The following is a 19,032-nucleotide window of genomic DNA, read 5'->3' on the forward strand; positions in this document are numbered from 1 at the left end:
GTTCCTGCCTGCTGGGGACCCGGGGGGAGCAGATGCTGGGGGGTCCCGGGGCAACACGGATGGGGGTCCCGGGGAAGCACCGGGGAAAGCTGCCGGGGGGCTCCCGGGCACCGGGGACCTCGGGGAGGCCCCGCTCCCGGGGAGGGCGGTCTGGGGGCTCCCGGTCCGGTGGTGCCGGGGCGGGGGGGGTGGCCTGTCCCGCTGCAGGCCGGGCCGTGCCCGTGCCCGCTCCCGTCCGGGCGGGGCAGCGGCGGCGGCGCTTCCTGGTGCGGCGGGGCGGCGCGGCGGGGCATGGCGCTGGTCACCGTGCGGCGGGCGGCGGGCTCCGCCGGGGGCCCCGCGGTGAGTGCGGGACGGGGACGGGCCCGGGATCGGGGCAGGGCCGGCCCGGCGCCGCCGGGTGCTGCCGGGAGCGGGGAGCGGCTGCCGGCGGCGGGGGCGGGCGGGCGGTCCCGGCTCGCCCGGGCGCTCCGGTAGGAAACGCGGTTGTCCCGGGGGCTCCCGGAGGGGGGTACGGGCTGTCCCGGCTGCTCCCAGCGCGGCGGGGAAAAGCCGCCCCGGTCGCTCCCGGTGCAGGCTTATCCCGGTCGCTCCCGGTGGGAGGTTACTGGGAGCCCAGTTGCCCCTAGCACACGTTGGGGTCCCCTCTGCTCCCGGCTGGGATTTGCCCTGTAGTTAGGGAGGGGTGGGGGGGAGTAGGGGAGGGCGGTTGTCCCGCAGTTGCTCCCACTGTCCCCAGTGCTCCCAGTACTTTCGCTGTCCCAGTGGCTCCCAGTGCCCCTGCCCCCTGCCGCCTCCAGTAACCACTGGGCCTTATCTGGGTGCACAGCCCAGGGCCCCCCTGCAAGCACTTCCCCCCTGGGCAGCACTCAGCCGGGGGGGCCACAGGGACAGGACCCCCCGGCATCCCAGGGCCGATCCCAAGGGATATCCTTCCCCAGCGGGACCCCTCCCTGGGCCCCCACGCTCCCCCATGGGGCCCTGCCAATGCCCCATGCTGCTGGGGGGGGGTGAGTTTGGCAGGGTGACCCTGGGCCACAGTGCCCAGGCGGGACGTGCCAGGGGTGCTTGCCGGACCGCCCGGGCATGGTCCGTGCCCCGGGGTCATGCTCCCCGGGGGGTACTGCCCCCCCCCCCGCTTTGCAGGAGGAAGATGCACCCAGGCGCGGCCAGCTGCAGCGGCGGTGAGAAGGGGCTCCAAAGCCACGGGACGGGAGACGCGGGGGACACGGGGGACACGGGGGACACGGGTCACTGGGGTGGGGACGGGACACGGCTACACCCTGAGGAGCAGCATTTCCTGCCCTCCCTATGGTACCCCAGCCCCCCAGCTTCTCCCCCCTCGGGGGAGCGCTCTGGGGGTACCCGCATCCCACTCAGGGCCCTCCTGCCCCCCAGGCAGAGCTTCGTCATGGTCAAGGGGGCCGCCCTGCTGCTGCCCGCGGAGGAGCCGCTGGCGGCCGAGCCCCCCCCGGCTGCACCCCCTGGCCAGGCCCCGGGGCGGCAGGAGCAGCACCTGCAGCTCATGATGCAGCTGCTGCGTCCCCAGGACGCCATCCGGCTGGTAGGGCACGGCCACCCCCGGGGACGGGGATGGGGACGGTGACAGTGATGGGGATGGAGATGAGATGGGGACAGTGAGAGGTGGAATGGGATGGGGATGGGGACAGGGATGGGGACAGGATGGGGGTGGGAATGGGATATGGATGGGACAGGATGGGATGGGATGGGGATGGGGACAGGACGGGGATAGGGACAGGGATGGGGACAGGATGGGGATGGGGACAGGATGGGGATGGGGACAGGACGGGGATGGGGACAAGGATGGGGACAGGAGGAGTATGGGGACAGGACAGAGATGGGGACAGGGATGGGAAGGGTATGGGAACGGGATATGGATGGGGACAGCACGGGGATGGGGACGGGGATGGGGAGAGGATGGGTATGAGGACGGGATAGGGATGGGGACAGGATGGGGATGGGATGGGAGGGGATGAGGATGGGGACAGGAAGGGTGTGGGAATGGGACAGGATGGGATGAGGACAGAATGGGGATGGGATGGGATGGGACAGGACGGGATAGGGATGGAATGGGATGGGATGAAGACGGGATGGGGATAGGATACAGCCCAGCCTGTGCCCCAGTGTGCTTGATGCTCCTCCCCGGGCACTGGGGACACTGGGGGACAGATCCGCAGCGCTGCCCCCGGGGTGCAGGGGTCACCCCTCATGCGCCCCCCACCCCCAGGCGGTGCGGCTGGAGTCGGCGCGGCCGCGGCGGGTCCGGTACCTGCTGGTGGTGCGGCCCGAGGAGGCGGGAGCCGAGGGGCAGACGGCGCTGCTGGGCGTGGACTTCGCCCACGAGGGGTGAGCAGGCCATGGGGGGGGGGGACACTGGTGTGGGGGACACACACCCCCTGACCTCTGCCCCTCCCAGGGCCGCCCGCTGCACCCTGGGCATGGTGCTGCCCCTCTGGAGTGACACCCAGGTCTTCCTCGACGGCGATGGGTAAGGGGTAGGCGGGGCTTCTGGGAAGGGGAGGGGCTTATGAGGGTGGGGCTCACGGGATCGGGTGTGGCCCGTGGGGAGGGGCAGGGCTGGGGTGCCCACCCCGACCCCCATATCTCCCTGCGGTGCCCAGGGGGTTCAGCGTGACGTCTGGGGGACAGACCCGCATCTTCAAGCCCATCTCTGTCCAGACCATGTGGTGAGCGCGCCCAGGGTGTGTCCGTGGGGGACGTGGGCACCATCGTGGGCACGGGGGACATGGGCACTGCTGTGGGCACGGGGGACGTGGGTACCACCATGGACATGGGAGATGTGGGTACCACCATGGGCATGGGAGATGTGGACACGACCATGGGCACAGGGGACGTGGGCACTGCTGTGGGCACAGGGGACATGGGCACCACCATGGGCACGGGGGATGTGGGCACCACCCTGGGCATGGGGGACGTGGGCACTGCTGCGGGCACAGGGGACGTGTGTACCACCATGGGCATGGGAGATGTGGGCATCACCATGGGCACGGGGGATGTGGGCACTGCTGTGGGCACAGGGGACGTGTGTGCCACCATGGGCACGGGGGATGTGGCACTACCGTGGGCACAGGGGATGTGGGTACCGCCATGCTCATGGGGGACATGGTCACTGCTGTGGGCACAGGGGACGTGGGTACCACCATGGGCACGGGAGATGCGGGCACCACCACGGGCACAGCCAGGACATGGACATACGGGCACCACCACGGGCACCTGGGCACAGCCACGGGAAGTGGGGGTGTGGGGAGGGTTTGGGCATGGCCACGGGCCCCCCACAGGCTGTGCACGCCTGGGAGAGGGGAGGTGGCACCCACATGCTGGGGGGAGCCAAGCCGGGGTGCAGGGGGACGCCAGGGGTGCCCTGGCCGTGGTGGCAGGGAGGAGCGGCGGGCGGTGCCGGGGCGGTGCTGGGTGCGGTGGTGGCAGGTGGTGTGCGGCAGGGCCGTGCTGCAGGAGCTGCACCGCGCCTGCGAGGAGGCGGCCCGCGGCGGGCACATCCCCGGGGGCCCGGCGCTGGCCTGGGCCGGCGGCTACGCGGAGGCGCTGGCCTCGGAGCAGAGCTGCCTCAACGAGTGGCTGGCCATGGCCGACCTCGAGTCCGTGCGCCCCGCCTCGCCTCTGCCCCTCCGGTATGCCCCGCCCCCCCGCCCCACCCCTCCCAGCCTGCTGGCCAATCAGCACCGCTCCTGGGCTGGAGGAGCTGGGGGGAGGGGGCAGGGGGGCGGGGCTTGTGGTAAAGGGGTGGGGCTGTGAGGGTGGGGTGCTGCTAGGAAGGAGGGGCTTGTGCTGAGGGGCGGGGTCTGGGTTTAGGGTGTGGCTAATGGAGGGGGTGGGGATTGTCTGGATGAGGGGTGGAGCTTAAAGGAACTGGGTGGAGCTTCCAGTCTGGGGAGGGTCATGGGGAGGTGGGGCTTGCACTGGGGGGGGGGGCTTGGGAGCAGCGGAGGCGGGGTCTGGGCAGGGCGGAGCCTGGGCGGGGCAGGTGAGCGCTGCCACCGGTGACGCGGTGATGCGGGTGCCAGGCCGGCGGCGCCGGAGCTGTCGGAGCAGGCGGTGCGGGCGCTGCTGCGGGACGTGATGGCCAGCGCTGACCTGGAGAGCGTCACCTCCAAGGAGGTGGGTGCCACCAGGCGGGTGCTCCTGGTGGGCCGAGGGCCTGGCTGGCGGGCAGGAGCAGGCAGGGGCGGGCAGGGGCAGGCAGGCACGGGGCCATCCCTCACCCCGCGGCGGTGCCCAGGTGCGGGAGGAGCTGGAGCGGCGCACGGGGCACAGCCTGGCCCGGCACAAGGACTTCATCGACAACGAGATGCTGCTGGTGCTGGCACAGATGGATCGGCCCTCCCGCGTCTTCCCGCACCTCTACCTGGTGGGCAGCGGGGCGGGCGGGGTGGGCGGGGCGGGCGGGGCCGTCCACACCCCTCACCACTGCCGCCACGCAGGGCTCCGAGTGGAACGCGGCCAATCTGGAGGAGCTGCAGCAGAACCGGTGAGCGTGGAGTGGCACGGGGCCAGCTGGGGTGGCACAGCGGGGTGGCACAGGGCCATTGTGGGGTGTCATGGTGGGGTGGGCACATGGTCATCATGAGGTGCCCCAGCAGGGTGGGTATGGGGTCATCATGAGGTGCCATGGTGGGATGGGCATAGGGCACCACGGGGTGTCATGGTGGTACAGGTATGAGGTCATCATGAGATGGCCTGGTGGGGTGGGCATGGGGTCATCATGGGACACCCATTGGGGTGGGCATGGGGTCTTTGTAGGGCACCCTGCAGGGTGGTCATGGGGTCATCACGGACACTTGGCAGGGTGGGTGCAGCAGGGCTGTGGCACCGCGGTGGGGTGGGCATGGGGCACTGTGGGGCACCCCAGAGAGCACAGGCAGAGCCCCAACGCTGCGTGCCGGCTATGCCCCCTGCCCGCGGCACCGCAGGGTCACCCACATCCTGAACGTGGCGCGGGAGATCGACAACTTCTTCCCGGCGCTGTTCACCTACATGAATGTGCGGGTGTACGACGAGGAGACGGCCCAGCTCCTGCCCCACTGGAACGACACCTTCCTCTTCCTCTCCCGCGTCCGGTCAGTGGGGCCAGGGCAGCCCCGGGGCACAGGGGCACAGCGGGGCGGGGGCCATCGGGGGCACAGGAGGGGGGCACAGGGTATGGGGGGCATGGAGGGGCAGGGGCTGGAGCCAGGGGCAGGTTGGTGGGGGGATGTGGAGGGGGTACCTGGGGAGACAGGGGAGTATGGGGGTTGTCTTGATGACTAAGGTGCTGGGGGACATTGGGGCACTGGGAGCCCTGGGGACACTGGGAGCACTGGGAGCTGGGGAGCTCTGGGGCATTGGGTCTCCATGGACACTGGGAGACATGGGGGCCAGGGAGCCCGGGGGTGTGGGGTCCCTGGGGACATGGGGAGCACTGGGGACATGGGGTCTTTGGGGACACGGGGAGCCCCTGGGAACACAGGGAGCACTGGGATGTGGGGTCCTTGGGGACACGGGGAGCCCTGGGGACATGGAGTCCTTGGGGACATGGGGAGCCCTGGGGACATGGGGAGCCCTGGGGCACGGATGCCCTGGGGACAGTGGTAGCCCTGGGGCAGGGGAGCCCTGGGGCACAGGGTGCCCAGGGACAGCGGGGTGGCTGGGGACACACGGGGAGCCCCAGGAGCTCGGTGGCAGCGCGGGCGGGTGCCGCAGGGCCGGCGGGGGCCGGGCGCTGGTGCACTGCCGCATGGGGCTGAGCCGCTCGGCGGCCACGGTGCTGGCCTACGCCATGAAGGAGTTCGGGTGGCCCCTGGAGCGGGCGCTGCGGCACGTCCGGCACTGCCGCCCCGGCGTCCTGCCCAACCCCGGCTTCATGCGCCAGCTCGACTTCTACCAGGGCATCCTGCACGCCAGGTGGGTGGGGCAAGGGGTGGGTGGGGTCTGGTGTAACCACGCCCCTTTGGGCAGGAGAGGGCGGGGCCTGTTGTGACCACACCCCCTGAGGCAGGACAGGGCCTGCTTTGACCACGACCTCTTGGGCAGTGTGGGTGGAGCCTGCCATGGCCACACCCCTTGGGGGATGGTGGGTGGAGCCTGCCATGGCCACACCCCATCCGGGATGGGTGGAGCCTGTTATGACCACGCCCCTCTGGCATGGCAGGTGGGGGGCTGCCATGACCACGCCCCTCAGACATTGCAGGTGGAGCCTGCCATGACCACGCCCCTCCTGCACAGAGTGGGTGGGGCTTCTATGGCCACACCCTGGTGGGCAGGGTGGGTTTTGGTGGAGCTGGGTGCCCCACTCTTTGATGCTATGGCTGTGGAGGCGGAGTCTGTGGGAGCCCCGCCCCGACGCAGAAGGGGCGTGGCTCCCCGCGCGGGGCGGGGCCAGCCGCTGACGGCAGGTGTGCGGCAGCCGGCACAGCAGCCTCTGGGAGCCCAAGGCGGCGGAGCGGGTGCCCCAGCCCGAGGAGGAGGGGGGCCTGTCCCCGGCCCCCTCCCCGCAGCCCCCTGAGGAGGCGAGAGGGCCGGGGCTGCTGGGGGCCTCCCGGCGCCCCCGCATCTCCCTCTGCGCCGTCATGCGGAGCATCAGCCAGCTGGAGTCCCCCGAGCCCCCCGAGCTGCCGGGGGAGCCCCTCGCCGGGGAGGTGAGCGCGGGGCAGGGGCGGGGTGGGGGGGGCCGGGCCGCGGGGCCGCGGCGCTGGCTGAGCCCTCCTGTGTCTCCCCCGCAGGGGTTCGCGGCCGCGGAGGCACCGGGGGGGCCGGGGGGTGTCCCCCCGGGGGCACGGCCCTCTTCCCGGCCCCGCCGTGTGCCGCGCCAGGCCAGCCTGGACGGCGGCTCCGAGCCCGCCTGTGACCACGCCCCCATGGACGGCCACGCCCCCGCAGACGGCCACGCCCCATCTGCCACCAGTTGTGACCCCGCCTCCTGCCCCACCCCTGCCTCTGACCCCACCCCCAGTGCTGACCCCGCCCCTCACCTCCCCTCCACCCCGCCCCCTGCCCCCTAACCCTGGGGGGGGGTACGGGGCAGAGCACCCCCGCCGCCGTGGCACTATGGGGGAAGGGGCGGAGCCTAGTCCTGCTGGAGGCGTGGCCAGGGAGCCGGCACGCCCCCCTCCACACACACTGCCTGCACTTTGGGGGACGGAGGTGGCCCTGCCTTGTCCCCCCACGCACAGGGCCCCACTGCCACTTCTCACCGCCAGCACTGAGAATAAAGAGTGGAAACGGCTGCCCCTGGCGTGGGTCCTGCCCGTGGGCGGTGGGGACAGGCGTGGGGGGCGGACATCGGCCAGTGCCATCAGTAGGGACCAGAGTGAACACGTGGGCTGTAGGGACACGCCCCTTGCGTGCGGGGAGGGGGAGTTGGGTGTGACCTCCGGGACCCGGGTCAGCAGGGGCGGGAGTGCCGGCGCCCCGCAGCCCGCCCTGCCGCCGCGCACCGCGGGACACGGGGACCCGGCCCCGCGGGCGGCACGGAGCTCAGGCGCCATCTTGTCCAGTGGGGAAGTGGGGACGGGCATGCGCTGTGGAGCGGGAAGGGAACTACAACCCCCAGCATCCCCTGCGCGCAGGGGCGGGAAGTTGCGCATGCGTGCCGGGCTCCTTCCTGGTTGCTATGGGAGTCGGGCGCAGGCCTGCCTCAGCCCCAGCGGCCTAGGCCGCGCCTCGGGACCGGGGCAGGCCCGGGGGCCGGCAGCGGAGGAGTGAAGCGGGGCAGGGAGCCGGCAGCCCGCTGTGGCCGTAGCGGCGGGGCAGGCCGGGCGCTGGGGAGGCGGCAGGGGGGGGCCCACACGGAGCTAGAAGGTCACACATCGCCTCTGGCTGGCAGGGCCTGGGTTGAGGCAAGGCGGCCTGACTGCAGCCTGCTCTGAGGCCGTTGCTCTGGGGGGGGGGGAGCCGTCCCAGAGTCTTCCCCCCACCCACCCCAGGGCACCCACCGCGTTGGGACTCTGCACTCAAAGAGCTGCTGGAGTGTGGCCAGAGCCCTCCCTCGCTGGCTTGCGGCCCACCAGGAAAAACCCGACTTGAGCAAGAGCCTCGCGCCGCTGGGCTCTGCCAGCACCCCGACCTTTGCTCTGCTCCGTCAGTCACGTCTCGCAGCCGCCGCTGTGGAAGGGGCAGTGCGGGGCGATCACAGCAGAGGAGCCGGGCACGGCAGCAAGCTGGGCCCTAGGGTGGGGGGGAAGTGCCGCCAGATTCTTCAGACCCCTTTCCCATGGGGGGGCGTGGGGTGGAGCAAGGGGCCACAGCACTGCCGTGGGCTGTGCAGGACCTCCTGCCTGTGCTTTTGGAGATAAGGCAGCCCCTGTTTCTTCTTGAAGCCTTTCCTCACTTTGCCGCGGCTTGGGGTTGCTGCCAGACAGGCCAGGAGGGCATCATCAGTGCGGAGTGGCCCTGCAGGCCCCCCCGCTGGCACGTGCCCAAGGGCAGAGGGAGTTTGGCCATGGTGTCGACAGCCAACGGGTACAGCGGGACTGTGGCACGATGCTGGACCTGGAGGGAGTTATGGCAGAGAAAGCAGGGTGAGGTCCGGAGAGCTCCCCCTCCTTGGACCCCCCACCTAGGGCCCTGGTGGGCGCAATGCTGGGCTGGCTGGGTGCAGGGCGCTTACCTCTGGGGGGTGCGCACCCTAAATGCCTCTGTCCTTTTCCCAGCGGGCAAATCATGTCCCGCAAGCAGAAGACATTCAAGGGCCTGAAGCTCCTACAGTGGGACAAGGTCTGGCTGAACAACAAGGGCTTGGCACCTGCAGTGTGAGTGGGCCCGGCGCTGCGGGTGGCCCCCACCCCGTCCCCACGCCACCCCACCCTGTCCCCTCCCAGGACTCGGCCGGGGTTACTGCCGGGTCTGGCTCTCCATCGCTCAATTACAGGCTTGGGATATAAGAGATTCATTTTATTGATTAAGCAACAAACTACTAGAAAGCTAATAAATTAAGTAATCAATAAGCTAAATAATTAACAAACACATCCTATTATTAATTTATAATTAAATGATTCTGCACACAGCAAAGCTACTAATTACAGCTCTTAATCTTATGAATCCCACAGGTCTGCTGTTGAACGACAGCTCTGTCACTCTTCCCTCCCCACCGTCTGGGGGGGGAAGGTCCCGATGGCCTGGGGGGGCTGCGCCTGCCAGACCTGGCTCTGCAGGTCAACAGCACTATGATCTGCACCCCTAATATCAAAAAATCCCCCCTGTGCTGACCTTTATCTGATTTTATACCTTATTCTCCATTTTTTTCCATTTCTGGGCCCTTCTTGCTACCCTTCCACCTTCCTTTTTCCACCCAAACAGCCTGCTCCTAATTAATTTTTCTCCATGGGTCCCAGTTTTGTTTCATCCGTTCCCAAATTTGATGTTTTTGCTATTATTACCTAGGTAACCTCAGCTTTATACGGGACTCCAGGTGTGGTTACCTAGAAATGGGTGGCTTTGCTAGCGTCCACCCATCCCTTTTCTCCCAAGCCCTGGGGTGCATCGGTGCCTGCCAGGGTGGGACGGTCCAGGCGTGGGAGAGGAGAGCAGCGAAATCGGCCCTTTTCCCTTCTCCCCACAGATGTGGAGAAGAGAAGAAATCCCGCCTGCAACTTCGTGATGCCGCTGGAGGCTGGGGACAGGAGCGCTGAGGTCCAGAGGTGAGCCCCTGCAGCCCCCCCCAAATCCCCGGGAGGACTGCAGCTCCCGTGGGGTGCTGTGGCACGTCACGCCGAGGGCTTCTGCGTGGGACGAGGCAGTGCCCCACTGGGCCACGGGCCACAGGCGCTGAGCCCGCCGCCCCCTCGGCAGCGTTGTGAGCGGGCGGCGGTGCCCACCGGACACTGGCGGTGACGTGTGTCCGTGTGCTGCAGGCGGGGACGATGGAGGACAAGTACTGGAAGTGCCACATCCAGGCTGTCACCCGGGAGTACCACAAGTGGAGGATGTGCTCGTGCAGGTAAGGACACACGTGGGCACAGGGACACCTCGACTCCCCTGTTTCCCCCCTCTGGCCCCCACCCATGGTCCCAATACGCCCCCCACCCAGACCGACCGGCGATGGCATGCCCCTGCCAGCTTGGGGACATCTTTGTCCCCAGCTCTTCAGCCCTGTTGGCCGCCACCATCCTTGTGTTACGCTGGGGCGTGGGCAGCCCTGGTCAGGGAAGGGGCAGCTTCGACACCCTCGCTCCTGCTTCCGCCTTGGCTCGTATCCGCCGCCGTGGGGCACGGGGTGAGGGGCGGGAGGGCCGAGCCTGGAGGTCTGCCCCCCTCCCAGTTCAGCGCCATCATGAAGCCGCTCTTTGAGAGCTACCGCGCTACCGTGCGACTTCTGCCGGTCGGTGTCCCGCCTGCCCCACGCCAACAGCTGAGCCGCCCCACGGGGACAGCTGAGCCCCCCCACCCTGGGTCAGGCTCCCCGCACTGCCTGTAGTGGGGGGCTCTACAAGGGGACAGGGGCACCCCCATAGTGAGGGGAGCTACGGGCAAGAGCGATGCCTGTCTGCCCCACAGCAAGGGGATCTGTGGGGCAGAGGGATTGCCATCTGCTCCGTACCGTGGGGGATCTGTGGGGCAGAGGCCATTGTGTGGGGGCACCGTGGGGTGGCACAGGCCCCTGGTGTTCCCAGGGCTGGCATTAAACTCGGTGTGACTGGACAGCTCGCCTGGCTCTCTTGGGGGGGGTGCCCTCCCCCTGTGCCCTACACCCACCCCGGGTACCCCACAGACAGCACGCGGCAGCCCCCCACCTTCACTCACACCAGCCTTTAATCCGCCCGGTGCCCCTGGGCTGCGGCACGGCTGCGGACAGGCCTGGAGGGGCAGCGGGCACGGCCCCCCTCCTCTCTTCAGCGTGGGGTGCAGCGGCTCAGAGCGTGTACTCGTGCCAGAGGCTGTGGGGCACAGCGGGGGGTCAGCGGGTGCCCACTGCCCCCCACCCCTGGTTGTTGGTGGTGGTGGGCAGGAGAGGGGCGCACCGGGAGAGGGAAGGGGTGCCCGGTGCCCCCCATGCCGCACCCACCTGTAGGTGACGTCGGGGTTGTCCCGGTGCTCCAGGAGGGCGTCGCGGACGGGACCCGGGGGGCTCAGCCCCAGCGCCTGCGCCCGCTCCCACCGCTGCAGGCGGGTGATACCTATGGGAGGGGCAGGGTCAGCGGGGCCGGGGGGGACCCAGGGGGCCGACCGGGGTCGGGGGGGGAACCGGGGGGCCTCACCAGTGCAGGGCCCGTACTCCCAGGCGAGGTCGAAGCGCCGCAGCATCTCCAGGAGGGCCAGGTCCGGCGGGGGCGGCGTCGGGGGCTCCACGGCGGGCCGGGGACAGCCCCTGCCCTTGACCCTGCCCGGGGCTCGCACCGATCGTCGCCGCCGCGGGAAGGAGTCGGTGATGCGCCGGGGCTGCTCCATGGTCCTGCGGGAGAGCGCGGCTGGGGGCGGTGGCGGCCCCGCTCCTGCCCGCGGCTGCCGGGAACCGGGCGGCCGCCCCGCCCCGTCCCTGTCGCCGGGCGGAAGCGGCGGGGCCGGGCTGGTCTGGGGGGCCCGGCCGCTGTCACCCCTTTCCTGGCGGTCCCCATCAACCCCGGCCACTGTCACCCCCGCGGCGCTCCGCGTCACCCTGGACACTGTCACCCCCGCGGCGCTCCCCGTCACCCCGGGCGCTGTCACCCCCCCGGCTGCCCCCGTCACCCCCACGACCCGTGACTTAAGCCGTGACTCACACCGTGCAGCCGTCACCCCCTGCCCCGCACGGCGCTCTGGCTGTCCCCCCGTCCCGGGAAGCACAGCCGGTGACCCACAACTGTGGTGACACCGTCCCAGGGGGGAACACTGCAGGTGCCACCGGCGCAGATTTGCCTGAGGCTTTTCATCCCTCTCTGGGGGGGCCGAGAATAGCTCGGGGCAGGGCTGTGGTGCATGTCCTGGCACAGAGGGACAGGGTAACTCCCTGGGGACACAGCTGCGTCCCTCGGCGGTGACACTGTGCCACCCAAGCCACCAAGCCGGGTCATGGGTGTAACGGCCGGCGCCGAGCCAGGTGCGAGAAAACTGTTGCTGGAGAGAGACACAACCCTATAGCAGCCATCAGAGAGTCCACACTCCTCTTTGGTTTGCTTTTATTTTTCTTCCTTGTCCCAGAGCGTGGGGACGTCCCTGCCCCAGGGCGGGGGGACCGAGTTGGGTCAGGGTCCAGCCCTGCCCAGCCCAGGGTTGTGCAGGACGAAGCGGCAGAGCCCGGGCAGTTGCTGGTGGCCCAGCTCCTCCTGCAGCCGCTGCATGGGCCGGTTGTCCGTGACCGTGTACCCGAAGGTGGGGAAGCCTCGGGCCTGCGCCCGGCGAGCGGCGAGGGTCAGCACCGCTCGCATGTGGCCGCGCCGACGGTGGGCAGGCAAGGTGTAGCCGTGGGTGCCCGTCCCGAAGGGGTCGGTCAGGGACCAGCAGAGGGGCTGCCCGGCCCCGTCCTGCAGGCAGAGGTTGGGGAATCGCCCCAGCACCTCCGCCAGGTATCGCCGGCTGCGCGCATTGCCCCCGTACGCCCACGTCTCGTTCAGCAGATCCACGTGCACCGGGCTCAGCGAGCCCACCCGCACGCCGGGGTCCAGCCTGCGGCGAGGGTCGGCTATCAGTGGGGGGGGTGGTGGTGGGGGCTGCCGGCACCGGGCCAGGGGCAGGGTGGGCAGGGGGGCTCACCGGGGCTCGGGTATGGTGCTGGGGTCGGGGTGCACGTAGGTGTAGTACTCGGAGACCTCCAGCTCCACGCCCTTGGCCCCCGCGATGGCCTGTGACACCGTGGCCACCCCGTCCTGCAGCCCTGGGGACGGCGCTGTCAGGGGGCCCCGCTCCCCCACGCCCAAATTCCTGTCCCTGCCCCCGCCCCCTTTCTGACCCCAGCACACTGGCTGTGCCCTCCCCAGTGTCCCCTGGGGCTCCCCACAACCCCAGTCTCTATCCCCAGTAGCCCAATCCCTGTCCCCAGTGTGCCCAGTACTCCAATTCCTGCCCCCAGTGCCCGCCAGCACCCGCAAGTCCAACCACAATGCTCCCCAGTGGCCCCCGCTGCCCCCAGTAACCTCATCCCTGTCCCCAGTGTCACCCAGCACCCCACATCCTGCCACAATGCTCCCCAGTGCCCCCCAGGACCCTGACCCTCGTGCCCTCACTAACCCCATCCGTACCCCCAGTACCCCCCAGCACCCCCAAGTCCAGCCCCAGTACTCCCTGGTGACAGCACCCATCAAACCCCCACCCCCATTGGCCCCCCCCAGCTCACCAAGTTGTGCCCCCAATGCTCCCCAGTGCCCTCAGCACCCAAATGCCTGCCCCCAGTGTCCCCCAGCACCCCCATTTCCTTCCACCAGTCCCTCCCAGTGCCTCCAGTTCCTTACCCCCATATCACCAATGGCTCTCCCCAGTGTCCCATGCTCCCAGTGCTCCCCAGCACCCCTGATTCCCACCCACAGCATGCATGCTCCCTGCCCGCAGTGCTGCCCAGCGCCTCCCTGATGCCCCCCAGGACCCCCCAGTCCCCGGGCCACCGAAGATGTGGAAGGCGGTGTCCCAGCGCAGGCAGCCGGGGGTCTCCAGCAGCGCCCGGTAGGCACCCACGTCCCGGTAGAACGCCGCGTGCATGTTCCTGTAGCAGTCATCCACCGGCATCTGTGGGGCACCCATGGGTGCCCTGAGCCCAGCTGGCACATGCCAGGGCACCGTGTTCACTCCATGACCCCGCCCCCGTTTGTGCCCCCCGCCATGCCCCACGTCCCCCGCCGGCCACCTCTCCGCTGCGCCGCGCCAGCACGGCGCCGAAGTGGGGCCACGAGTCCACCGCGACTTCGAACTCCCCCGGGTTCCCCCGGTTTATGTTCAGCACGGCCCCGTAGACCTGCGGGGAAAGGGGTCAGAGCTTGGGGGGCGCAGGGGGGCAGATTTGGGGCTCCCCGGGGCTCCCCGAGCCGGCGCACCCCGCAGCACCCTGCCCTCCCCAAATATGTCCCCCTGGCCCCATAGGGCTGGGTGGGGTGAAGGCAGAGGGGGCGGTGCTTAAAGCCAGGCTGCCCACAAGTGGGAGTGGCTAGGAGGAGTGGGCGTGGCTGGAGTGGGGAGGGGCAGGCAGCAAGCCTGGGATTGGCTGCATTGCCAACTCTGCCTGGGTTGGGATTGGCCGGCTTGTATAGGGGTCTGGGAGGGGATTGGCTGGCTTGTATGGGGTCTGGGAGGGGATTGGCTGGCTTGTATGGGCCTAGAAGGGGATTGGCTGACTCAGAACCAAGCTGGGCTGCAATTGGCTGGGGCAGAGTCCAACTGGGCTGGGATTGGTGGGCTTGGAGCCAGCCCTAGGGTTGGGTGATGCCCAGGAGCAGCCAGTCCTGGACTTGGGACACCCGGGGGGGGGCAGGCGGGGGGACAGGGTGGCAGGGGGTCACTGTCACTGGTGGGGTGGTGACACTGGGGTCCCCGTCACCGGGGGCAAGAGACAGGGGTGACAGCGGCGTCCCTGTCACAGCATGGGGCAGGGGTGACAGTGGGGTCCCCATCACCGGCAGGGCGAGGGGCAGGGGTGACAGTGGGGTCCCTGTCATGGCACAGGGCGGGGGTGACAGCGGGGTCCCCATCACCGGCAGGGCGAGGGGCAGGGGTGACAGTGGGGTCCCTGTCATGGCACAGGGCGGGGGTGACAGCGGGGTGCCCATCACCGGCAGGGCGAGGGGCAGGGGTGACAGTGGGGTCCCTGTCATGGCACAGGGCGGGGGTGACAGCGGGGTCCCCATCACCGGCAGGGCGAGGGGCAGGGGTGACAGTGGGGTCCCTGTCATGGCACGGGGCGGGGGTGACAGTGGGGTCCCTGTCACCAGCAGGGCAAGGGGCAGGGGTGACAGTGGGGTCCCTGTCATGGCACAGGGCGGGGATGACAGCGGGGTCCCCATCACCGGCAGGGCGAGGGGCAGGGGTGACAGTGGGGTCCCTGTCATGGCACAGGGCGGGGGTGACAGCGGGGTCCCCATCACCGGCAGGGCGAGGGGCAGGGGTGACAGTGGGGTTCCTGTCATGGCACGGGGCGGGGGTGACAGCGGGGTCCCCATCACCGGCAGGGCGAGGGGCAGGCTCCTCCGCAGGGTCCCCTCCAGGCGCTGCAGCTGGGCCGGGCACGTCAGGATCAGCATGGTCCTGCCGAGAGACCCTACAATAACAGGGGGACAGGACCCCCGGGTGGGGACCCCATCCCTGTCCCCCGTCCCCGTCCCCACCAGAGGCCCTGTGGTCCCCAGCCCCTCCAGCACTCACCCCACAGCAGTCCTGGGGCCGGGGGGTCTCGGGGGCCGTGGGGTGGGCGTCTGGAGACCGTGGGGCAGGTGGTGACACCAACAGGTCCCTGGTTCTGTGGGGCAGGCGGTGACACCAGCAGGTCCCAGGGCCACAACCAGCCGTCACGGGCTGGCGAGTGCCCCCTGCCCGGGGGGGCGGCCCCGTACGGGGGGCAGCGGGCAGGGTCCGTCCCGCTGGGCACCAGGCATGGGGCCAGCCCTGCCCACCCTGTGGCCTCCCGGGGACGGGTGCTCAGCCGGGACACCCTGTCCCACAGCCACCGGTGCCCCACAGCCCCGGGATCCTCAGTGTCACCGCCTGCCCCACGGCCACCGGGCCATGCTGATCCTGACGTGCCCGGGCCAGCTGCGGCGCCTGGAGGAGGCTCTGCGGAGGAGCCTGCCTGCCACCCTGCCGGTGACGGGGACCCCGGGGACCCCTCTGCTTCCCCCCCTGCCCTGACAGTGACAGGGACCTCGGGGACCCCTCTGCTTCCCCTCCCTGCCCTGCCGGTGATAGGGACCCCAGGGACCCCTCTGCTTCCCCCCCTTGCCCTGCCGGTGACGGGGACCCTGGGGACCCCTCTGCTTTCCCCCCCTGCCCTGCTGGTGACAGGGGCCCTGGGGACCCCTCTGCTTCCCTCCCGCTGCTCTGCTGGTCACCCAGGCACCCCAGGACCCCTGTCCCCTCCCTCCTCTCCGTGCTGGTGACGGGGTCTTCAGGGTCCCCTGTGACCTCCCCACCCAGTGCTACTGGTGACGGGGACCCTGGGGACCACCATGCCCTCCTCTCCACCCTGCCAGTCATGGGGAGTCTGGGGACCCCTCTGCTTCCCCTCCCTGCCTTGGTGGTACCGGGGACTTTGGGGACCCCTCTGCTCCCCCCCCAGCCGTGCTGGTGACAGGCACCCTGGGGACCCCTCTGCCCCCTCTCCCCTGCCCTGCTGCTGGTGGTCCCCACATGACGGCCAGGCCCCCCGCACTGACGGAGGCTGGCAGCACCGGGGGTGCAGCCGGGCACCGTGGGGGGGGCAGAGGGACCCGTCACGGCCCCATTGCCCATCACAGCCCCCCGTGCCCCCCCCAGCGCTGACCCTGTCCTGCAGGTCCTGGGGGCCGTGATGACGGTGGCCCGGGGGAACCCGGCCGCCCACCAGGTGCTGGTGGACTCCTGGCCCAATTTTGGCGTTGTCCTGACCCGCCTGCGTCCAGAGGTACCCCCCAACCCTGGCAGCACCCCACACACCACGGGGGGGGACCACACTCAGACCCCCCGTCCCCACCCCAGGAGCACAGGGACCCCGAGGACTTCTACGCCAACCAGCTGACGGTCTACTACCGGGACGAGGGTGCCTGGCGGGCGCTGCTGGGGGGCACCGAGGCGGTGGGCTGGACCCGGGCCTTCCAGATGCAGGGTAAGGCTGGCATGGGTGGGGGGGGGGGGGTCAGCCCGGGTACCCCCCAACCCGCCGTGCCCCTGCCCGGGCTGACGGCGCTGCCCCAGGGATGCAGGAGGGGATGTACGAGGCCATGCGCGAGGCGGCCGATGCCAAGGGGCTGCGGCTGGAGACGTACCGGTACCAGGCGCTGCTGAGCCCCCGGCCCCCCCGGCCCCGCGTGCAGTGAGTGTGGGGGCACCTGGGGACACGGTGGCACTGGGGGAGCCCCAGTCACATCCCTGGGTGGCACAGGGGTCCCCAAGCACATCCCTGGGTGAAATGAGGGTCCCCAAGCACATCCCCAGGCAACAGGGGCATCCCCATTTACATCCCTGGGTGGCAAAGGAGTCCCTGAGCACATCCCTGGGTGACGTGGGGGTCCCCAAGCACATCCCTGGGTGACACAGGGGTCCCCAAGCACATCCTCAGGTAACATGAGAGTCCCCAAGGTCATCCCTAGGTAGCAAAGGAGTCCCTGAGCACGTCCCTGGGTGACACGGGGATCCTCAAACACATCCCTGGGTGGCATGGGGGTCCCCAAGCACATCCCTGGGTGACACAGGGGTCCCCAAGCACATCCCTGGGTGACATGAGGGTCCCCAAGCACATCCCTGGGTGACACAGGGGTCCCTGAGCACAGCCCCTGGTGGCATGGGGGGGTCCCTGAGCACATCCCTGGGTGACATGGGGATCCCCAGTCACAACCCCAGGTGACACAGTGGGTCCCCAATCCCATCCCAGGCTGCAGCACCTCCCCCGTGCCATCCCCACCGGGAGGGGGTGCAGATTCCCCTGTCCCCCCACCCCATCTTTCCGCTCTGCCCCATTGCAGGGTGCCACCGGGACTGCGCCTGGCACCCGTGTCCCCGTCCCACGTCCCGCTGCTCAACGCCACGTGGGGCTTCGGGGGCAATGCCCGCAGCCTGCGGTTCCTGCTGGGGCTGGTGCAGGGGCTGCCCAACGCCTGCCTGCTGGGCCCCCACGGGCGCCCCGTCTCCTGGAGCCTCCTGGACCCCCTGGGCTGCCTGAGACACGGCTACACGCTGCCCGCCTGGCGCGGGCAGGGCCTGAACGGGGTGACGCTGGGTGCCCTGGGCCGGGGGCTGCATGCTCGCGGCTTCCCCATCTATTGTGGGGTGCTGCCCCATAACACCTCCTCGCAGCGGGCTCTCCGTGCCGTGGGCTTCCTGCCCCAGCCCGGCACCTTCTACACCCTGGTTGTCACCCCCAAGTAGTGCCCAGGGGTGGGGGTACGGGGGTGCCCATGGTCATGGGCACTGGGGATGGGGAACGGTGCTTGGGGGAGGCTGGGCGTCCCCAGGATAGGGGTGCCCTGGGCTAAGGATACCCAAGGATGGAAGTGTGGGTGCCCACGGGCAGGGAAGCCATGGCTGGGGTGGGGGGGGGCATAAGATGGGGTTACCAGGGCCTGGGGGGGTCCTGTCTCCCCACCCTGCCACCCCCCCCACAGGGGGAACACCCCAACCCCCACACTGAGCTCAGAGTCTGGTGCAGCTACCCGTTCACCCTGGCCCCTACTGATGGCACCACTGGCTCCTTGGGCCCCCCGCCGTGTGGCGCGGGCGGGGCGGGGGCGCTGGAGAAAGGCTTTTATTCGTTCATACAAGAATAGATCTTCTGCAATAAATACCCCAATAAATAACATCTCCAATAAATAAATACTCATAGACGCACCGGGACAGCAGCCCTGGGGCCCCGCCTCCAGCCCCGCCCACCCTCCCGGGGGGGGGGGCCTGTGGGTTGCTAGGCAACCATGGGAGAAGTGGGGCTCGGGCAACAGGGGGCGGAGCCTGTTGTAGGAAGGAGGCGGGGTTTGCTACACAGACTGGTGAGTGGGGCTTATTGCCATCCGGGGAGGGGCGGAGCCTATTGCTCCTGGGGCGGGGCTTGCTGCTGGGTGGGGCGGGGCTTATTCCTATGCTCGGGGGGATTGGTCCTTTCAGGGGTGGGCGGGGCTTGCACCCACTCTGGAGCCCCTGGGGGTGGGGCTTATTGCTGCCGTGGGGCAGGGGGAGGAGACTGCTGCCCTCCCCAGCCCCACGGGTGTGGGGACAGTCCCCACTGGTGGGGTGGGCACAGCATGGCGGTGGGGTCACCGTGGTGGCACCACCCCCAGGCTCAAGGCACAGGCGGTGGGGACGTGAGGTGGCACTTTGGGGTCAGGACCCCCATTTCTCAAGGGACATTGGTCATGGTGGGAGGACATGGGGTGGCTTTGGTGGCACTTTGGGGTCAGGAGCCCCGTCCCTTAAGGCACT

At 69.7% G+C, this 19,032-nt stretch overlaps 4 protein-coding genes across 7 annotated transcripts; 2 read left to right on the forward strand and 2 right to left on the reverse strand.

The window, feature by feature from the left end:
• The first annotated feature begins 277 nt into the window (after positions 1-277).
• SSH3 (slingshot protein phosphatase 3) lies at positions 278-9,661 on the forward strand. Of its 3 annotated transcripts, none has more exons than XM_075163437.1 (14): positions 278-342; positions 1,147-1,184; positions 1,399-1,564; positions 2,249-2,367; positions 2,438-2,509; positions 2,643-2,708; positions 3,483-3,671; positions 4,065-4,158; positions 4,280-4,408; positions 4,482-4,528; positions 4,971-5,117; positions 5,740-5,940; positions 6,443-6,674; positions 9,596-9,661. In XM_075163437.1, exons 1-14 carry the CDS (start codon positions 292-294, stop codon positions 9,632-9,634), a joined length of 1,590 nt encoding a protein of 529 aa, XP_075019538.1. In that variant the 5' UTR covers positions 278-291; the 3' UTR covers positions 9,635-9,661. The 3 variants fall into 3 exon arrangements, with proteins under 3 accessions (XP_075019538.1, XP_075019536.1, XP_075019537.1); XM_075163435.1 differs by lacking the exon at positions 9,596-9,661 and adding an exon at positions 6,759-7,261; XM_075163436.1 differs by lacking the exons at positions 3,483-3,671; positions 9,596-9,661 and adding an exon at positions 6,759-7,261.
• POLD4 (DNA polymerase delta 4, accessory subunit) lies at positions 8,908-11,526 on the reverse strand. The gene is made up of 3 exons (XM_075163438.1): positions 11,232-11,526; positions 11,039-11,150; positions 8,908-10,910 (listed from the first exon to the last, which is right to left on the reverse strand). Exons 1-3 carry the CDS (start codon positions 11,419-11,421, stop codon positions 10,886-10,888), a joined length of 327 nt encoding a protein of 108 aa, XP_075019539.1. The 5' UTR covers positions 11,422-11,526; the 3' UTR covers positions 8,908-10,885.
• On the forward strand, positions 9,901-17,992 carry LOC142088270 (glycine N-acyltransferase-like protein 3). Its single transcript, XM_075163439.1, has 5 exons — positions 9,901-9,973; positions 16,421-16,528; positions 16,603-16,729; positions 16,819-16,936; positions 17,586-17,992. The coding sequence occupies exons 2-5, from the start codon at positions 16,436-16,438 to the stop codon at positions 17,986-17,988; spliced, it is 741 nt and encodes a 246-aa protein (XP_075019540.1). The 5' UTR covers positions 9,901-9,973; positions 16,421-16,435; the 3' UTR covers positions 17,989-17,992.
• LOC142088009 (glycine N-acyltransferase-like protein 3) lies at positions 12,098-13,992 on the reverse strand. 2 transcript variants are annotated; one of them, XM_075162813.1, is made up of 4 exons: positions 13,787-13,992; positions 13,548-13,668; positions 12,703-12,823; positions 12,098-12,615 (listed from the first exon to the last, which is right to left on the reverse strand). In XM_075162813.1, the coding sequence occupies exons 2-4, from the start codon at positions 13,666-13,668 to the stop codon at positions 12,195-12,197; spliced, it is 663 nt and encodes a 220-aa protein (XP_075018914.1). In that variant the 5' UTR covers positions 13,787-13,992; the 3' UTR covers positions 12,098-12,194. The 2 variants fall into 2 exon arrangements, with proteins under 2 accessions (XP_075018914.1, XP_075018913.1); XM_075162812.1 differs by lacking the exon at positions 13,787-13,992 and having other exon boundaries at positions 13,548-13,722.
• Positions 17,993-19,032: the final 1,040 nt, after the last annotated feature.

Source organism: Calonectris borealis, chromosome 14 (genome assembly GCF_964195595.1).
Source record: "Calonectris borealis chromosome 14, bCalBor7.hap1.2, whole genome shotgun sequence".
Taxonomy (NCBI): domain Eukaryota; kingdom Metazoa; phylum Chordata; class Aves; order Procellariiformes; family Procellariidae; genus Calonectris; species Calonectris borealis.

Coding starts and splice junctions, on each gene's coding strand:
- SSH3 (XM_075163435.1), top strand. CDS start 292: ATGGCGCTGGTCACCGTGCGGCGGGCGGCGGGCTCCGCCGGGGGCCCC. Junction 1,565..2,248: donor CCCAGGACGCCATCCGGCTG/GTAGGGCACGGC, acceptor CCCCACCCCCAG/GCGGTGCGGCTGGAGTCGGC. Junction 3,672..4,064: donor GCCTCGCCTCTGCCCCTCCG/GTATGCCCCGCC, acceptor TGCGGGTGCCAG/GCCGGCGGCGCCGGAGCTGT.
- POLD4 (XM_075163438.1), bottom strand. CDS start 11,421: ATGGAGCAGCCCCGGCGCATCACCGACTCCTTCCCGCGGCGGCGACGA. Junction 11,151..11,231: donor GGAGTACGGGCCCTGCACTG/GTGAGGCCCCCC, acceptor CCCCTCCCATAG/GTATCACCCGCCTGCAGCGG. Junction 10,911..11,038: donor AACCCCGACGTCACCTACAG/GTGGGTGCGGCA, acceptor TGTGCCCCACAG/CCTCTGGCACGAGTACACGC.
- LOC142088009 (XM_075162812.1), bottom strand. CDS start 13,683: ATGGGTGCCCCACAGATGCCGGTGGATGACTGCTACAGGAACATGCAC. Junction 12,824..13,547: donor CACCGCCTTCCACATCTTCG/GTGGCCCGGGGA, acceptor CGCCGTCCCCAG/GGCTGCAGGACGGGGTGGCC. Junction 12,616..12,702: donor AGCACCATACCCGAGCCCCG/GTGAGCCCCCCT, acceptor CCCTCGCCGCAG/GCTGGACCCCGGCGTGCGGG.
- LOC142088270 (XM_075163439.1), top strand. CDS start 16,436: ATGACGGTGGCCCGGGGGAACCCGGCCGCCCACCAGGTGCTGGTGGAC. Junction 16,529..16,602: donor TGACCCGCCTGCGTCCAGAG/GTACCCCCCAAC, acceptor TCCCCACCCCAG/GAGCACAGGGACCCCGAGGA. Junction 16,730..16,818: donor CCGGGCCTTCCAGATGCAGG/GTAAGGCTGGCA, acceptor GCGCTGCCCCAG/GGATGCAGGAGGGGATGTAC.